Below are 20937 nucleotides of genomic sequence, written 5' to 3' on the forward strand. Positions count from 1 at the left end.
TAGTAAATTATTAAAATTCTTAGGAAAGTTAATAGCAGCTCTTCTTCAATGAAAGTGATCAAATGAGTGGGTTGCGATAACTAAAAGTAGTTGTGATGACTTTAAATGTTAAAATCTCATTTCTCATGTCTTTGTCATAAAATGATAGTCCCTTATACTATTGTGCACTCTCCATGTAAGGGTTGGGATACCCAAATCAGCAGATTTACTAACCTCACTGGTGTTTATCAGCATTTACATAGTATATCATTCAATGCTTTTCATCGCAGGTCGTGGTTCTGGTGAAACAAGGGTTGCATAGAGGCCTATCTAGGTTTGCAGCACTCTAGTCACAGTATTTTATTCAAACCATAGTATCGGACTCCAAGGACATTAGGTTTAAAGTCAATGAAGCTGGGTGAGGGGGTGTCTGGTAACAATGTGCGAGTTACTTTGCCTTCAGTAGCTCACAATGATTTTTGCTGATCAGAAGTTGCTCTCATTACAGAAAAAGTTGGAGATCCTGCTTCACACAAAAAAGTTCACATTCAGTTTTAATAAATGTTAATAAGACACCGATGGATGAAATGCTACAATAGATTTATTTGAAGATGTTTGAGTTACACAGCTTAGAAGTAGAAGTAAAATAGACAAGTGGCTGTTAAACATGTGATATCACTGGGAAAAACACAATGGCTGACAGGAATCTGAAAGATCTGATTTTCACGGAATCTGGACTTAGAAACCGACTCCTCCACAAAGACTGATATTTATGAGAAAGAGAAGGTCAGCCCGTACACAGCCACCGATTCCAAAAAAGAAACTGTTCCCTGTAGAGGAAAGAAAGGAAAAATGTAACCCCTTCAGAGTAATCAACAAATGTAAAGAGCACTCATTACAAGGCTAGAAACCTGCTAGGTAACCCCAATTAACCACAGAAAAACGACATTGCAATGCATCAGACTGGGTCCTGCACAAAACATAAGAACATTAATACTGGAAAGTGTGCTCACATCTCACTAAGGCGTGCACATATAATATGCATGTGGCCAAACCCTTTATCAAAGAAGAGAACAGAATACCTACCTCTTGATGATTTTATTGATTATAAGTTTGAGATGAGTTCATCAGAACTAAATTGGACTATCAGGAAATTGCGTTGTCCTCCATAGGAGGCCATTGCCTCTGAAAAGCCAGTGTAGTAGACATGTTAGGAAAACCCCAATTCTTAAGGCTAACTGTGCCCTAGCTTGTTTCTATCAATGTGACTGTTACACAGATTTAGCATAGTCTTTAAAAAAAAAACACTTGTTTGGGCTACTTCTAAAGAGTGCAGGCCTCCTCTGACAGTTTTGCCACTGAGTAATGGAGCTGCAGGGTACTCACCACGATCTTCCTCAGCAAGGTAGGATGGTACTCCCCGGCACATGGCCTCAATGGGTTTTCCATACTGTGCAAAGTTCTCGGCTTTAGCGCTGGTGACGGTATATTGCAAGGAACGAGGGGGTGGTCCAGCAGGAGCCTTCTGATCCTAGAGGGAGGCAGAGATGTAATCAAATAACAGGTTTTACTGCTGTCCTTCCCCCTCTCCTCCCACCTTGTCTCTCTCCTCCTTTCCTGCGCTCTCTTGATTTTTCCTCATAGCCTGTCTTCTAGGGATCTAGCCTCATCATGACTCCTCTATTGGAAATGCCTACCATTAACTTTTCCAAATGGGACACAATTCAAGCTCCACATGTAAACTAGAAACAGTAAACTAGATATAGCCAACAGAACTTGACATAATGCTCCAGATGAAGGCATCTGAAAGCCTCAGAATCCTGCAGATATGGCTTTAAAACTTGATACAGTACATAGACGCCACACACAGAACTGGACACAATGCTCGAGGTAAGGCCTTCAGAGCTCCACACAGTACCCCAATTATGCTCTCATAAACTTTGTCTGATACATCAAATTTGGCCCACAGAACTGAATATAATATTCCACAACTGTATCATCTAGAGCATGATACAGTTCACTAGTGGTGGTATTACTCATTGGGGTCACTGTCTTAATATGTGCCTGACACACTCATGACTGGGTGCGCTGGGCACAGAGTGAGACAGTGCATCCTTTTACAGAGAATGCATCCACTGTGCAGAGTGCAGGATTAAACTTTCATATGCACTCTGAGCACACTATGACTGAATACAAGCTAGCTGTTTGAAACTGCATGCATGCCTTTCATACAGGTGGCAACCCAGTCTGTGTTTCAGTCTGAGTAGAGACCCCACTGCAGGTGCCGTTGGGTACAATTAGTGACAGCATCTACCTGCGACCCCTGTTCCTTCTTATAATGCGCACCCCGATAGGCGCACTGATTGCATGCCACCTCTTTGTGGCGTATATCCAGTGTGCTTTGTTACAGCTCCATTGCCTCTGTGTCTGCATCTGTTATATGGCTCAGGCACGAAGGCAAAGCTTTCACTCATTTCCGTGGGGCACACAGTCACACAAAACGGGCTCCGGCATGATCTGTATTATAGAAGGTGCTGCACACGAGCTGTGACTCCCCTTTATAATGTCCAATGCTCTTGGGGCTCAATACATGTAAATGTCAACTAAGAATGAGCAACCCAATATACCCTTGAGGGCTTGGGCGATAGGTATGAAAGGGTAATTGTGCCGTCAAGGGTTTTTGTTAAACTGTTGAATATTCAGAATTATATATTATTTTTTTAGACAAATAGAGCTAATACCAGACAGTAATGAAAAGAGAGAGTTTGAGGCCCATTTAAACTCCATGATCTTCATTAATCTATAAGAAAGGGTATTCATGATGTGATTTGTTTGTCCTGAGGATGGTCTCCATAACGCAAGTCTAGAGACCGAAACGTCGACTGCGCTTGTTCCACCGCTTGTAATGATATAATCTGTAAATAGGTGGATAAGCTACAACAATTGCTGCAAATAGGCTGTTTTATTGATATTTTTCCTATTGTAGCTTTTGCAACAAATGGTATACCCATGTATATTTTATTCTTGTTTTGTGAATAATTAAAACAAACAGAACTTTTCCATACACCCTGCTATTGCTCTCTCTTTTTATTACCGTCTGGTATTAGCTCCATTTGTCTAAAAACTTTGTCTGACACAAATTATGCATCAGTGGTGTCAAATGTTTAGGACCACAAAATAATATATAATTCTGAATATTCAACAGTTTAACAAAAACCCTTGACGGCACAATTACCCTTTCAATACGTGTAAAGGCCCCTTTTGCAACTGGAGCACTGTTTGTGTTACATCCACAGAAGTGTTCATACTCCAGGTACGACTTTCAGTGCTGCACATAAGAGTCCAGTACTGACTGAGTGTGTATGAGTGTGCACATGAGTTTGTAGTTTTTATGTGACTTACATTTGGGGTTGTCTTATTCCTCAATTTTAGGAATAGGCCAAAAGTACTCCTGATGAATGAGTGGAATTTGGAAGTGTCAGGACTCCTCAAAGGGTAAGTCACTCCTAAGCACACCATATTCTTAGAGTCCCAGGCCCAATCAATATCCCACCAACCCCACTGTCACCTTCTTCTCTTTGGTGAGGCGAGCGAGCTCCTGGAGACTGGGCACCACATTCTTGTTCATCCTGTGGATGTAGCAGGACTTCTTGGCAAAGGGCCGGACTGCAATGAATCCCTGGAAGATAGAAAACCCTTGATCAACATAATGCCTTGTCTACACAAGATTGCTGTATGAAATTGGCTTATTGTGGAATTATGGAGGGAATAGACGCATTTTGAAGTGCACTGAATTGATAGGAAAACCCCGCAAAAAACTTGAGAGATAGCTTTTTGTGTTCCCTGCAGAGATATATGCATTCTATGCAGGTCAGTGGTTCAAATCCACACAATGATTACTCAGGGCAGGATTCCATGTTACAGCTTGTACTGTAGTAAGAAATGAGGGGAAGAGCCACAAAACTACACAGCAAAGCTTTTGGACCAGCACCTTTTTGCTGTTATTACTCAAGGTTTGCAGTGTACAGCAGGACTGTGTCATTCAATGGGAAATTAAGAAGGAGTGCGTCTGTTTGCAGGCAATGTTGTCCATTGTTCCCAGGTTACACCCCTGCTTTCCCCGCAGTACAAACAGGAATGGTGACACCATAACTTTAATGCAAGGCCATTTACATTAAGATTATTTTATTTAATTAAATGCATACAAGAATACATGGCTGCACTGTGTTTTTAGGACTGCAAAGAATGGGAAATATGTATTATTATTTTTTTTTTATATATACTCAGTGGAGCCAGTTAAATATGTGAAGATTCTAGAGAACGTTCATTACCACATCCAATGTACTAATTCTTTTAACTTTGAAAGTGTTAAAGTCTGATTCTGTCCTGTGCGAATTTGCACCTGTGATCAGCGGATTATGCAGAGATTTCAGCAAGATGAATCACAGACTGTTTAACTGAGGCTGGAACTACTTGTGACCTGCAGTTTACATATGGGTCTCGGCAGCACACACACCTCCAACTGTCCTTAAGACACTGAATACCTGTCTGTGTGAGCATGAAAAATGCCTTGCAGTAGAGTCACATTAACAACCTGAACTAGTCTGATGCTGCCTTGTAACTTGCAGGTTACACCAACATCTCTTTAGTGGGAAAATGAATCCACTGAGCTACCGAACTAGCACCATGTACTTTACTGACATTTGAAAATGTGATGTGCACATTGAACACAAATATATGCTGTAGTTGCACTAGCTTGACATGCTATCACCCTTGGAGAACTTTAATTTTGATCAAATTCTGAGCTACTGTAGGAGTGCATCATAATCTGTGTAGTCAGCACTCGGATATATTCTGTGTGATCAATGTTACTAAGGGAAATGGAGTATTGCATATTTAACATACTCCACATGAGGAATTTTGTGTATAGAGCGTGAATAATAGAGATCTACATAATATTTCCATTTTAATGTGACAGTAGAAGTTACCGTAAAATGTGTTCCATTGTGATGTTAATAAAATAGAATGTGTATGTGTAGACTAATCTTTTGAACATTATATGTGTAACAAGAAATATTTCTTTGTAGGTACATTTAGAAGGACATCTTCGTAATTCTTTACAATGTATTCATGTACTAAGAAGCTGCATTTATTATGTGTTTAGAAATGTGCATGTATTCTGTAAACCTGTGAATTGCTAAAGTTGAGTAGAGTGGGCCACGAGAAACCCCTTCAATTAAAGCTCACATGTTGTCTAACATGTAATTCGTAGTTAACCTTCAATGTAGAATATATTTGCTTGTATTTTTGTTTCAACTGCAGGTGTGGACAAGATCTCATTAGTTAGCATAGATTTTATCATTAGATATCAGGTTAGGGGAATACTAAGTTTGGGAAGGAAAAGTGCGGTAATGAGCAAAGAGACAAGTTCTCATGGAGGAGGAGAAGAATGACCAAGGACAATGAAGTTGCAACTTATTGATTTAGGAAAGGTGGTGCAGGTATCCAGTTGTGCTGTAGTACTGAAAAAGTACTAGCAAAATTCACGTGGGATTGTCTACCTTGAATACAATAGATATTTTATTCTGTAGCTTAGTGAGGGACAGAAAGACATCTTAGGTCTTCACTGGGAGGAGATCTATGTGTCTGTTTGTGTGGCTTCATACTAGGTGACCCATGGTTGGAGGGCCTTCTACTGAAGACTCTGACAGTTTTCTAATTTCACCTTTACTAAATACTTTTAAGTTTAGGGTTGCCTCTTTAAGGTAGTTTAGGGAGAGATAGCTTGCTCTTGCTTACCTTGGAAAGCCATTTGATGTAGTTTAACACTCAATTTATTTTCCTGATCATTTGCATTGTCATTATAGTTTTGTCTTTTTCGTATTATATAGGGAAAATCTCTTCAGGAGATTGTAGCTTATTTTGCTCGTTCTGTATTTCCATGTGATAATGTTGAGGCTGGTCTATATTGATTTGTATCTAAATTCATAATTAAACCCTACTAAACTCAGCTTAAGTTGTCTAGTGGATTATTGTGTTGCCAAATTGTTTACACTGTATTGCGATTTAACTGTGATTATTTTCTCTCTTTTATCTCTCAAGCTGCTACAAGACATCGGTCTGGAGATAAATGTTTAGGGGGGCCCAAGCTCCTGCCCCTCTTTAAAACTATACAGGCAATATACCTTCAACCGAGCACCATAACAGCATCTGACCATTCTCCTCTTCCAAAGAAAAGAAGCACATGCCCAGTGACACTCGACTGCTATTCACAGATATCCTTATGTGTCTAGGGATATCCTTATGCATTATGTTTATACATTCCTGTTTTAAGTTTAAATGCAAAAATAATGGTGAAACCACAATGAAAGGAAATACCCCCATAGTGGTGGAAACAGATAAACACCTTTTACTGAATTCTTAAGCTGTTATGGACTTCTTGTTCAACGCGGGAGGCAGGAACATACAACTAGGGGTGTTTTTGAATCACACAAATGCACCATCCAATGCAAATTAAACAAAAGTGAAAGCATGCCATTTCTGAATTATCAAGAAGCCCTCAACACAATTGGCTTTTTGTAAATCTTTGCAACAAGTAATAAATGAATAACAATAATGTGTATACATTTTGATGATTTTCTAATTTTTCCTTTTAAATGCCTTGTATTCCTCTGTAACATAATTTCTAGAAACTTGCACTATCAAAATATTTTGAGTAAAATATCGAGGACCAAAATGTCAAGTTGATAAATATAGATAGGTAATAATTAGTTTACTTTAATTGACTGTACATAAATTCACCTTGACTATATATGTCTTCTTGATACATTGATATGTAGTTATGACTAGTACATCTATACACATATCTTCTCTGAATTGTGGTCCTCAATATTTTGGTCACAATGTTTTGATAGCAGAATGCTTCTGTAGTAGATTTTCTAACATACGACTGTTTGCATCATTCCGTTCTTCTTACTGTGCAGAGATTAAAGGTTTACAAGATTAGCTTTTACATTTGATCTTCCCTCTGGGTTTACATTCTAGAAAGAATGAGATTATTAAAATCATACCTGAGCTTTTGTTACTGCTTTTAGTCTGCCACTGAGTATCAGAATGGCCGGTTAAAAATTAAAATCTGATAAAGAAGTCAGTACCCATAGCACAACACGTGCCAAACATCCAAGGTTCAAGTCATTCAGTGCATTGTGGAATGATGGGTTTATGTGAGTAGTGAATTGATAACACGTTGAAAAAATGTGCAGAGGAGAATGGTGAAGATATACCGCATCTTCCAAATACCAGATAGAGTGATGCTTTTCAGCATAGCCGCCAAGTGAATCCACCCGCTCAGGCTACTTCAGCAGCTACAGTGGGCACTCTGGGTTTTGTGAGCCCATGTTTACTTTGGTTAAAGCAATATTACAATTTCCTGAGGCCTATATAATTTTGTTAACAAATTCGGCCTGGATAGAAGTAATACATTTGATAATGGGGAAGGTTGGCAGCTATGAATATCCATACATTGGCAGCACAACTGCCACACGTGCACAGAAGAGCGGACACAGTCATCGGTTAGAATTTTCGAACAGGTTTCAGGGGTTTACGAAAGCAGGGATAGAAAATGATGTGGTGCATCATAGGTTAATATTTCCACCAAGTGTCGTTTTGTGGACAGTTTTAAGTTGCAATTTCTGCTAAATGTGCAGTATTTAAGAGAGATAAAGTAGGAAAAACTGTGTGCAGATGTAGCCAAGTGCCACGAAAAGAAAGAAAGAAAGAAAGAAAGAAAGAAAGAAAGAAAGAAAGAAAGAAAGAAAGAAAGAAAGAAAGAAAGAAAGAAAGAAAGAAAGAAAGAAATGGATAGTGAGTTTGAGAGGGAAAGACGTGCAGTCAGTGTTGTTCTAAACTAGATAGGTAGATTCATGCAAAACAAGCCTATCAGAAACCTATGGAAAACACTGCCAATGAAGAGAACAACATGCAAATCCAGCAATGTTATATAGTAATATTAATGTATAATAATTAAATCAATGTAATATATGTATGTTAATTAAATATATAATATAACGATTTGTTAAAATATGTATTACTTTGCATTGCCTCAAAATGGAGAGCTGGGGTATGGACAAGACATTATTATTATAATGTTTCATCCTAATGTTCTAGCCTGGCATTCATGGGTACAGAAGTCTAGGAAGCAAGGATGTACAGAGCTCATCTCTGGGCATGACTTCAGGCACAACTTGCCCTGCTCTTTATTACCTGGCAGAGCAAGCAAGATTCTGGACATGAAAAGGGAAGGGCTGACATTGCTTATGCATTCTGTGGGAGTATGAAATGTCCTAGTTTCTGGTAGTAAAGTTTGCTCCTGAGCAGTCTTGGGGCCTGATTACAAACCAGGCTGTCTTGCGACCCCTAAACTTGCAGTGGCGAGGAAGTGGTTGTCCAAGTTTTGCAGATTATGACTTTCTAAATCGTATCAGTGGTGGACCACCGGCAGCAACAGGGAACAGTCATTCCCTGGCGGTGGCACAGGAGTGCTACAACACATTATGCTCAGCATGGACTGGCGCGGTCCCGCTCAGCATATTTTTCATTCCTTGACCACCAACCGTTTCATAGTGGAGTCCCGCCATAAAAAGGCTGGCTAAGCAGAAACAAAGGGGGCCCTGCATGGCCCCCATGACTCCCTGCATGATACATTCATCAGAATTCCCCCCAGTTCTAGCACAGCATGTACATCACCACCCATGCCGTGCTGGAACTTTTTGCCCATTACCATTGCGGTGCCTGTTTTCAACGCACCGCCACGGGAAAGGCCAAAGGACCGCCCACCGTATTATGAATTGTACTTTTACAACTCGTAATTCGGCTTGCAGTCCTTACACAGGTTTGGCCAGCAGAGGTGTGCCGTTGCGCCAAACTTGTAATCAGGACTTTCTTTTTTGTAGCCAGGAGAACAGATGCACAGCCTTGATCCCTTGAAATCCAAAACTTTGAAAATCCCTCCCAGAGAGAACTGGCTCGATTAAGTGGAGACCACTCTGGTGTGCAGCATAATTTAACACCTGAACTATATGTATAAGAATTGTCCAGTGGGTCATGCGTTTTGAAAACCCAGGGTTGTAATGGCCACTCTCTAATACTGAGCCATGACAAAAGTCTATTTGAGGTACACAATGTGGGTCAATGAAACTGCAACCAAGACTTTATCGTTAACATTTTGGCCCAATTAACATTTATCGTATCCAATCAGGGCTAAGGCAAACCTTTCTATGCATCTCCTTCTAAAGTGATGTGTGAACACTGCAATACATGCAACTTCTATTTCTCTAAATCTACCTGTTGCGCATCTCTCTTCAGTGGATGCAGTCGTATGCCAACAAGGTTTCAATAGCTTGGCCATTTGGACATAAGTCATATTTTTCCCCACTGTCCACATATTATTATGTGAGGAGAGGATGAACCCTGTCTGTAAATGCTCTCCATAGCAATGTCAAAGAAGCTGCTAATTTGTATCCATGTCTGGGAAAACATTCTACTAAGGTGAGTTAGAGTGTGGCTCAATGTATGCCTTTACTACAGGGACATCAGTGTGTAATGTTGGTCAGCACAGAGGTTCAACTTCAGAGTACTCCTAATGTCTCAGTATTTGTACGTCAGTATAAAGTGCAGGGTAATCTAGGCAAATGGTACAGTACTTGGCTATCAGTACATGTTGCTGCTGTGTAAAATGTGAACACTCAATGTCTCAGGGGTCGGCTGGCAGTGCATGTTGCAGAATTTAGTATCTGTGCAATATAATGTATGCAAATGTCTCAGATCAAGGATATCAGTCAATGACAGAAGTGAGGGGCATTGTAGCTATACGATCGACCTTTTAGAGGATAGTAGTGCTTAGTTTACATCAGCATAGAAGTGTATGAGAGCCCTGTGAATGGCTAACCAAACATTTGAATGTAGGGTGCATACTAGTATGGACGTGAATTGTTAGATATCTGTGAATCTCTTTGCACTGAAATATCGATACACGGTCCAAGTGAGTGTAGAGCTGCATCATGAGAGTTTGCGAGCTCCTCAGAAATGAGCTAGAACTGCATAATGCAGTTCAGTTTGAGCACAATATGAGAGCCATATGAATGACTCAATATTCACATATAAGTGTATACAGAGGTGCTCTATTAGAGCTTGAGAATGTTTCATACTTTGAAGAGTAGTGCCCAGTGAAATTCAGGGTGAAGGTGTATGCACACTCCCAAACCATATTACGATAAAAATAGAAACATAATTTTAGGATAAGAAATGCAGGCTAAACATGACATGAAGTATTACCAGATCGCGATTCCTTAGACGTGTGATCCTATTGGCCTCTGTCATTGCTCAACACTGACTGCAAGATTTTAGGAAAGGTGATAGCAAACAGATTGACCCAAGTAATTCCACACTGATGCACTTGGATCAAAATGGGTTTATCCCCGGGAGGAATACATTCCTGAAACTGCGATGACTGTTTGTGATAATGGAATGGAAGATGATACGATTCCGATCTCTCTAGACATCGCGAAAGCATTTGATATGTTGGGATGGCCGTTCCTAAAGGCAGTACTCAAAAGCATGGGGTATGAGCCCGAAATTAGATGCTGGATTAGTCTCTTATACTCCACCCTGACAGGTAGAGTCCACACAGCAGAGACATTTCTGAAACTCTCCCCTTTGGCTGGGGCACCAGGCAGGGGTGCCCACTGTCAATCTCAATATTTGCACTAGTCATTAAGCCGCTTTCGGCTCCTATTAAGACGAGAGTCCCAGAGTGGGGACTAACATGCCATGGCACATGGGATGTTATCTTCCTGTATGTGGAAGAAGCACTTCTCTACCTCATGGAAGCTCAATGGGATCTCCCTGACATACTGGCCACAGTGGAGGACTTCGAAGCAATCACCCGACACTTACATGCAGCACTGGTCAGAGAACCCACTGTCTATATTTGGAGATATATATATATAGATATATATATATATATATATATTTGGAGACATATTTGAACACAACATAGTGCTCACATTCCCGAAAGTGACTAAGAAACATGGAATTGGCTTAGGGCAGTTCCTGGCACTGACATATAATGCACTGACTCATCCTTAGAAAGACATGGGAGCAAGATCTGACAGAGCAGCGCACCTTCAAAATGATGGGGCTTTTATTAACATATGGCAAGTATAGGTGGAATGTTAACTCTGTTATACAATGCTCTGCTGTGCACTGGCCTTAATGAGTTCCCCAGCCTATGGGGTAAATGGAATACCATTGTGGGGTAGGAATTGACAAATAAGCAGCGGGAAGGAGCGATGAGGCTTGGAAAGACAGCGTCAAGGAACCACAGAATCAAGTACACCTAGTTCAACTATTCACATCAAACCTGCCTTGCCTCAGTGCTGTTGAACCTCATGTTCTCAGGGATAGAACCCAAATGTCCTATGTTCACCTCAACAGCAGAGGATTTCCAACATATGTTGTGGTCCTGTCCTGAAATAGTAAGTTACTCTGAAGACATGGTGAGGACTGTGGCTGAGCTTACAAACAAACCACCAATGTGAGATTCATAGCCCTGGCGAATTCACTAGCCAAATGAAGCATTGCCTGGAAATCGCCTTGGGCACCGAGCCATCAATGGCGGCTAAAAGACCTCCTCAAATAGGGAACAGCAGAGACAGATGCATGGGATAAACTAAATGCACAGGGCCTTAGGGGACTGCCAAAATGGGATGACTATGTTACAGCACTAAAATCTAAAACAGACAAGAAACTGCCTTCACTTGAATCATCATCATCAGGTCTCACTCGGGATGTGCATTCAATACACCACACACCTCTTATATCGAGTGTAGCAGGTGCGAACTGTGTTATACACTAAAGAATGCCACCTATGTAACACAAACCTTCACTGTAGAGAGAGCGTTCACAACTGGTATTTTTATGATGACAGTCTATTGTCTATCAGGACAGGAACAAGTGGGATGCAACACCCAGACGCACCATGAAGGGGCTATATTGTAGACTGCAACAGTGGCTAAACCCCAGTTTAATAAGTATATTCCTCCAGATAAGGGAGAGTTGTAATAGTTTTCTGGTTTCATGCTAGTTCTAATGCTGGCCTCAGCCAAGAAAAGACTGCCTGGATATGGACTGCGTGCACAAATGTGCAACCCAACTAACGAAGGGGATGTCATGTACCTTCAGTTCCACAAAACACCTGGGATAGATGTACACTATGTTACAGACATGCATGAAATGTATGATAATATGCTTAAATGCTTTGGCAAACTGTGTGCAACTGCTGTACCAGAAAATCAATAAAGAGATACTGGGAAAAAAACACAACATGAGGCTTTAAATATTCCTAAACCCACTGGACCCTGCCCGCCAAACAACCTTTCTAATGTTTTTGCCAAAATTACAAGTTGCTCCTGCAAGTAAACTCTGAAAAACAAACAGAACTGTAAATATTTGTCATAACATTGGAGCATCATTTCTTTCCTGTAACAATAAAGATAACTATTTTGAAGTCTACAAGGAAATCTCCTGCCTTCCTGGTACTCCAAACCACCACCATAGGAGGAAACCTCAGAGGTCCACAGGCTCCCACTTCCTGCTATCAAACAGCACCAGGCTTATAATTTCCACCATCAATTAATGTGATCTCAGGCTGCTCAAAAATGCAAGGACGAGCCTATGGTGTTACCCACCGCTCCCATCCATGTCCAACACTGGTCAAGTGTTGTTGTTTAGTGGCTTTGCATGCCTGACAAGCATTATGTGTGCAACCAGGAAGGTGCCCTTTAATACTACTGTGATCATTTACTAAATGAATGAATGAATGGAACATTTATGTAGTCCCTTCATGAAACCCATCACTGGGTGGTGGGCAGGTAGTTGTCTTCCAGAACAATGAATCAAGTGAGCGAAAAGTAGTTTTTCATGCTCCCTTTTGAGAGCTGGAGTGTGTCTGTGGCAGAGATTTTCATGTGTTTTGCTCAAGCAATGTGATTCTTCCATCTTGAAAGGCCCAGCAATAAACGGTGAGGAGATGGGAGGGCGGTACCTTAGATCCTTAAACTCCTCACCGTTTGATAGAGAACTTTATGTTATGTTAATATATTTATTAAGCGCACGAATACCAGGAGGTGTCTTGGCGCTGAAAGGTAGAGTAACCAGGTTTCTGTAAGACGTGGGTCTCTATTTCTCAGATAGCCAGGTTTTCAGGGCCTTCCAAAGACAAATAGAGTTGGAAGTGTTCTGATGGAGGAAGGGAGTGCATTCCAGAGTTTGGGGGCAGTTGCCCTGAATCTCCTGCCACCCCAGCTGGATTTGAAGACTCTTGGAACTGTTAGCAATTTAGCTCCTTCAGAGCGCAGATACCTATTTGGGACATACTAGTAAAGTAGGCGTCTCAGGAATATGGGGCCAGTATCCTGAAGTGCTCTATATGTGATGCAGAGGGCCTTAAAGATGATGCGGTTCCTGACTGGAAGACAGTGCAACTTATGCAGCTCTGTTTCAAATGTGTATGTGATGTTAAATAGGAATCTGTGAATTAAACATGGTTTTTACAGATTCAATACCTGGATTATTCACTATTGGAACACTGTTACAATTTGCATTAATAATGGTGATACTGTGTCATTTAGCTATTTGCTTTTTCTAGCTTTAACCTAGAAAATAAAGGAGGATGTTTAGAATCAAATGTTGAAGTGCGGTGTTAGGCCAAAATTGGAAGCCGTACTCTGACATTCTTAAACGGAGGGATGTGTCAGAAAGCAGCAATCATAGAAAGAGCAAAATATGAGGAGAAATTAATAACTTCTCCTTGTATCACCATCCTAAGACCAGATATGACCTCACCTTAGTTTTTGACGCTGCCTCATGCTTCTAAATGTGGAGCAGCGTCAAAAAGCAATGGGTGTTGCGGCGGAATGCCCACTATAACACCCATTAGGCGCCCCTTTCACGCTAAGTGAAGCGTGAAAATGAACCTTAATTGGAAGTGACTTAACACTGCTCAAGCCTTAAGTGGCTTAATGCTGCTTTGTAAATAAGGAGAAGGGGATATCGCGACCAGAAAGTCACTAAAAGTGACATAGTGGTGGCGATATTCGCTTGTAAGTATGCCTGAATTACTTCCAATTTATCTCTTTCAAATTGCATGAAGATGCAATCAGTGTTCAAAACGTGAGGGAAAATTAAATTATGGTTTATTTATATATGTTAAACTCCCTTTAAATCTGTGTATCATTAAAATAAGATTGACAAAGTAAAGTCCTAGCATTAGATGTAGCTTATTAATTGATGTGGAGAAAAGCCCAGGCCTCGTGCTACCCCATAATCTAAAGTCTCGGGTATAGATACTAAGGTTCGAGCTCGAGTAGAATGGTATGGCCTGTGATAAAGGGTTTGATCCAGGCCAAATGAACACCAACATAGTGGCTACAGAGTCCAGTCAATGGATCAAGAAGTGGTGGTCGAGAGTATTGATGGCCTCCAGTGAAGGAGACCCAACATCCCCTTTAACACTAATGTGTTATATACATGCGATCTACTTTTGTATTTGGTAATACAAATGTCTTTCACGTCGATGCAAAGTCCACCCACTCAGGTACTCACAGTGTTGTAGTCCCAGATGGAGTTCATTGAGTTCCACCCGGCGTTAGTGTTGATATTGGCAATGTTCTGTCCATTGTTGATGTTCACAGTCTGGTGGACGCTGCCGCCATCATTGCCCTGGTTAGTAAGGGTGACAGACTGCCGGAAAAGCCAGCAAACCATTAGCAGTTACAACATGATCTTCAGAGCAGCCCTATACTGTAAAGTGGCGAATCAGAAGTGCACAGAACGTATCATAGCATCAACAGATCTAATTTAATAGATACATTTATTGGAAAAGTGAACAAACCATCTACAGTGTAGAACTGCTGCGTCTCTTCACATTTAACATTGTAAAGGGCCTGTGGGGCATCATCAGATGAGTTTCATGGCAGAGAGTCTAATAAACAACATTACATTTTTAGCAATGGCATAGGCTCTAATCAAAAGCATCAAATCGCTAGAGTGTTAGCTATATTAAACGTATACAGACCAATAGCATTGGACATGCGTTGGATAAAGGATTAAGCCATTGGAAGGATGGATGCAATAGATGGCACAAGATTCAGATCACAGTTTAGACCTCCAAGTAAGGACCTAGACCATGTACCATAGATGAGTGGAAGGGATGAGACCACAAAGAGGGCTTGTCAGATACACTAGTTGTGTAGCTTTCACCAGGCAACAATGTATGCCTTTGGCTGTGCACTGCTTGCTTAGGAAACAAAAGTGCGTTTTGGACTTGTCCACAAAATTCAAGGGCCACAAGTTCAGTGGTGAGGCATTTGGCCACATTCTGTGCCCACTTCCACGTCTCAAGTCAGCTGTGTGTACATTTAACCTGATTTGGGAAGTAAATGTTCTGAGGTCATTGTGCCCTTCCATAGGCAATACCATACACAGCATATCCAGTAAGTCAATATTTTGCTTTCACTAACCCCTCCTCCCCAAGATGACCAGTCTAGAGTCTACAGATGCCACAGCCCATGGGCTTCAGCCACGGGCAGTGGGCAGCGGACCTTGGGGCACTTCTTCTGCCTTCTACCATAACATTGCTGTAGGCCACCGGACCTTCCAAGGATGAGCATGGCCACGTGTTCATTTTTTTTTACTAACGACCAAACGCAGTGCCCACGGTATCTGGGAGCAGTGGGGTCTGGCTGGAGGGTATGTATTTGAACCATGCGCAGTGTCAGCTCCTCTTCGTCCGAATCACCTCTGCATGACCAAAGGCCAAGTTCAGCAGGTTTGAGAAGTAAACTTTCTGATGCAGGTGTGCAGGACTAATGGCCCAGCACAGCTGCCCATAAATATTTTCATTGAAACCTGAAATCTTGAGTTCACAAAACTCTTTGCACATGGCCACACTTCATGCCGAGGCCCTGCACTGCCACAGTCAGCTGTACACTGTCTTTGGATCCAGCCTGCACGTGGCCCCTGTGTGCGGTTAGACGTATGCAGTAGAAGGCAGATTTATGTTGGTAATGCACCACGTTTGCGTCACGCAACTGCGGCGTAAACGTGGCGCATCCCTATGACCCATTTACAACGTGACGCATCTAGGCAGATGCGTCACGTTGTAAAGCCCTGTGCAACTTGTGGGCGTTCCGGCGCAGGTGCGCCTCGTAAAAGTGGCTGAGTGAAATCTATAATATTTCACTCAGTCACTTTCAGGCCAATGCTGCGTCAAAACCCTGCGCCTGCTTGAAGCAGGCGTAAGGCTTGAGGCAGCATTGGACAGATAGGGCACCCCCGAGCATTGCTGGAGCTGTGTCGTGCTTGCGACGAAACTCCAGCAATGCACCACCTTTACGGCACAGATGCGTCATGCATCTGTGCCGTTTTTGCCCCATGGTGCGCCGCATTGTAAATGCAGCGCACCATGGGTTGCGGAACAGCGGCGCAAAATAACTGGCGCATTCCTGGGGATGCGCCATTTACCATAAATATGCCCCTAAGTTCAGGGACCCTGTTTTCACAAAATCATCTGCTACAGAGGTGGGTCATGCATAGTGGGTAATTAGGACAGGGAGCAGATTTGGGAAACACTCCTTACTCAGCCCTTTAGTTACTATTCCATCCACACAAGGTCAAATATGTTTCCAATGATAACATTTTGCCCTGCAATCACAAGTTCAAGATTGTCGAAACTAAAACTGAATCTTTTTGCCAAACAATTTAATTTCTCACATATTCAGATTTGACTAAAAGAAATCAATGTCAACTGCTCATAACATTATACATGTTTTTAACTCATTATGCAATCAAATGTATGTGTTTCCCCAAAATTCTACTGAACATATGTTCACACTGTACGTTTGACCAGGCTGCTTCACCACATTTAGGTTTTGTGACAATCTATTCAGTGTTCTTATACTTTCTTAATTTTCCATACATATTTTCCTTATGAGAATTACTATTGGAATTTTTTGTCAGCCTATTCTTTTTGGGCCCTTGACTGTTTTTTTTTTTTTACAAAATTCTGAAGTACTGAGTGGGTGTGGCCACATTTTATTCTAAATTCTTTTTGTACTGATTGGTCATACAGCACCACAGCTATACAAGACTGAAAACAATACATCCAACGAGTAGTGCAATGTAAAAATAATGTCAACATTACAGACATCAATAATCTCTCTGATCTAATAAATGTATCAATCTACCATTTTTTCAAGAAAACAAATGCATCTTAAATAGTTAGCAAAATGAAACAAAATAAACATGCATGGAAATGTGTACATAATTAGTGTATACGGATTATCTGGGCCTATCACTGCCAAGACAGCCTACATTCTTAAACAGCTGTATTTTACCATAATCATATTTTTTCCACTTACGTCATCGGCCAGGGATGGAATCAACAAGGCTGCCAGAAGGGCAGGGAGGAAGATCTATGAGAGACATAAATACACAGATTATCAGACACAGTAACCACTAATGCAGGAAAACAAATTAGGTTTAGCCTACTAACAACATAAACCATGCACATTACTGGTGGACCAGCTATGGAATCAATCTAGTCCAGTCCAGTCAAAGTGGTGAAACCTTATTGTTGCTTCATTAATTACCCCTGGCCTTGCTTGTTCTTGGTGACACCAGCTATTGTGCCCCAATGTTACAGTGATGCAGTTAAATTGAAATCACAAAGTAACCAAATATAAATCAAAGTTACAATTTCCACGGTCCACCGCCATGTTTTGCCAATAATCTTACTTCACTGCTTAGAGAATTATATCTAATGTGGGGTCTGCTCTCGAACGGGATAAGTGGGCAGGTCTATTGTGAAATAATGGTCATTAGTGAGAGGAGCTGGAGTTTGCACAGATGATGGTGAAGGGGCATGGTGACACTAAACAGCAGAAAATGAAATATAACTAAATACAACTTCAGTATGTCACTCGGCCATTTTTTTACATGAGCGTCACTTATCTCCGAGAGGTTAGTTAGTTTTCACTCTAGCAATAACTCCCATATTTAATCAGTTCTCCTACTGTGTCAAGAAATTTGAAACGAAACACCAACGTTGAGCTGTCTCGTTGGGAAGTGAAGGGAGTTTCTTGAAGAATCATGTCTTTTAGAGGCAAGTAGGCATTAGACAGTGGTATACGTGCTACATAACTGATCCTTGCCTAGTCCTAATGATTGACCAGTTGCATCGAATTAGCAAAGAATCTGAGTGAATAATTTGTTTATTAGTCAATTAAAACCATACACCTCGACAAGAGGAAAGACACAATAAAACAGATAAATAGAAAATATAAAAAATGGCTATCAATCATGAACACATTCATTCTCATTTGGGGAGCAGTCATTAATACAACATTTGCTGCACATACAGTGGACCATTTCTCATAAATTGCAAATGTGTAAAGGTTAAAAAGCTGGTGAAGCCTATGCGGTGTGCAAATTTACACAGAAGGTACCAATATTTAGCCACAGAAAAGGAGTAGTAATAAAAGTACTGGTACTTGACTTTCCGGGCTTGAAGACCGCAAAGCTTATGGCCCCTAACAGCCTGCAAAAAGATAAATACATTTATGCAACTGTGCAAATTTGTGCAAATTTATGCTGAAAGTGCAAATAACCAAGAGACAGACAAGGTGATGTTGAATTTGTATTGAGCTTAACAGGATAGGGAGCAACATATGTTCATTTTCCCTAGCAGCCGCCACTGCGCCACTGCGTGGTACACACAGGGTTTCTTATCGGGGGCATTCTTCACCACTCCACCTACCCAATCTGTGTATGGGCATGTGTTTTGAAAAGGGTTTTAAAGATGCCCAGGAACTGTACCAGTCTGATGTTCGAAGTTATATTCCTGGGCTCCAATGACTGAACAGGGGATCCATAGATGTAAACCAGTTCACTTAAGACTAGCTAAATAAATAAATAGAGCCATCCACATGAAAAGACTGTCTTGTTGGGAAGATCTTCCAATTGTCTCGCGAGACCAACATGCATTACGGAGTAAGAATTCTCTTCTATTTGAAACACCTACATTTCAGGCATTCCTTGCCATGAAGTTTTTTCCCAGGTAGCTAATAAAGTATGGAACATTCTACCCTTTCATCAGAGAACTCAACTGGCTCTCATGTCATTCACTAGAGCTCTCACAATGGAGCCTTTCTGTGTGCACCTAAACTAAGCCCATTACCACAACACAGGGCCCCACTACTGTCTTTCCCAATGTGGCTTGTTTTGTTTTACACTATGGCATCTTTCATTACTTCTCCAATACTCTACTCTTCAGTGGTTGCACTCGTTCCTTGTCATTTTCTTCTTCATTTAACATGTACTTCTGACACCTGGTGCAGTTAACAGTTCACACAATTGTTAAATAAAAAAACAAATTGGATATTTCCCTTCAACCAATATGGAAGCTGTTTGTCATATGTTATTTAACGCAGAGCACACTAAGGACATGATTACCCGCGCACGGGGATATACAGAATTTATTACACGCAATACATCTTCAAACTCAGGGTTCCAATTTTTTTAAGGAGTTAATTTCTTCCTATGCGGAGGTTTACACAGTAATGGAGTGTACCATATGGATTTTGGTTCTTAGTACATCAAAATCCACATCCCGGTTAACCTAACCTTTTGCTTCCCTTAAATTCTTGCAGGTTTGACTGAAGAAAGGTACAGGAGTTTCTGCAGGGGTTTGAATTTTACAGGCTAGTTGTATTTAGACCCTTACTCACCAGTTGACAGAGACTAAACCAGGAATAGCACGATGAACCATTATTGAGGCATGACAACCAAAGTGTTATCAACAGATATATTACATCTATATTCTGAAACAGATTGTAAGCCAGGTCTAGTCTTAAAATATTGTGTTGTTTATGTGGCTTTAATAAGCAATTCACGATATGCATTAAGACATCCTTAACTGTGCACCAGGTTTTTCCTGCCAATCATATGACTTCCAATTGGCCAATAGTATGAGGCCTGTTCTGCATGAGAAATGGCTGCATACATGAAGATTGGCAGCTCGTCTGTCTTAGCTGTTGTTGTGAAAGTCAGGAATTTTACAGGGTATGTGTAAGTAGACCCTTACTTGTCAGTTGACAGAGACTAAACCAGGAATAACATGATGACCATTACTGACGCATGAAAACCAAAGTGGAATACAGAAGATCTTCTGCATCCATATTGTGAAACAGATTGGAAACCAGGATTAGTCTTCAAATATTTTGAAATGTATGTGTCTCCAATAAGCAATTCACAAAATCCAGATAGGTACCCTTAACTGTGCATCAGGTGTATGACTTCCAATTGGCCAATGGTATGAGGCCTGTGCTGCATGAGACAAGGCTATATACATGAAGATTGGCCGCTCGTCTGTCTTAGCTGTTGTTGTAAAAGTCTGAGAGATAAGGCCTTACAGTTCTATATATTAATGTGAGACCCACTGCCTTTCCATGTTACTTTTACCCTCACTCATAGACCATTCAAATCACTCAGCAATGACACATGTTCGAGTCAGGATCAAATACTTACAGTCAGCTTCATGGTGTTGTGTTGAGAGTCTGTAAAGATCTGCCTGAGATGGTCCCCTCTACCCAGTGCTTTTATAGGGAATTTGAACCCGTACCTTGTGTGGAAAGACCAGGGCTTGCACCATGTTAGACCTGATCTCTCTTATCTACTTCCCCCTGATGTTTGCAGTGGTAAACCAATCCCTATATTTGCATAACCCCCACCACCTGATTTATTTGTTCTCCATTGAGAATCGCCATAAGTTCAAAATGAAGACCCACCCACACACTGGCCCACCCTGATTAGCTTTTTGAAAAGCTGGTGCACACAAAGCTG

At 41.1% G+C, this 20937-nt stretch overlaps 1 protein-coding gene across 1 annotated transcript; it reads right to left on the minus strand.

Moving 5' to 3' along the window:
- Positions 1–562: 562 nt before the first annotated feature.
- Positions 563–20734, minus strand: LOC147679926 (gastrokine-1-like). Its single transcript, XM_086943494.1, has 6 exons — positions 20623–20734; positions 17457–17510; positions 14641–14778; positions 3548–3658; positions 1366–1510; positions 563–809 (listed from the first exon to the last, which is right to left on the minus strand). Exons 1-6 carry the CDS (start codon positions 20632–20634, stop codon positions 718–720), a joined length of 552 nt encoding a protein of 183 aa, XP_086799620.1. The 5' UTR covers positions 20635–20734; the 3' UTR covers positions 563–717.
- Positions 20735–20937: the final 203 nt, after the last annotated feature.

This window comes from Lissotriton vulgaris, chromosome 11 (genome assembly GCF_964263255.1).
Source record: "Lissotriton vulgaris chromosome 11, aLisVul1.2, whole genome shotgun sequence".
Classification (NCBI taxonomy): domain Eukaryota; kingdom Metazoa; phylum Chordata; class Amphibia; order Caudata; family Salamandridae; genus Lissotriton; species Lissotriton vulgaris.

Bases quoted from the DNA above. Each gene is read 5' to 3' on its own strand.
- LOC147679926 (XM_086943494.1), bottom strand. The intron at 3,659-14,640 runs GTGAGTACCTGA...TCTATCTTCCAG, and splicing joins CCATCTGGGACTACAACACT to GGATTCATTGCAGTCCGGCC. The intron at 1,511-3,547 runs GTGACAGTGGGG...GCCTCCCTCTAG, and splicing joins GCCTCACCAAAGAGAAGAAG to GATCAGAAGGCTCCTGCTGG.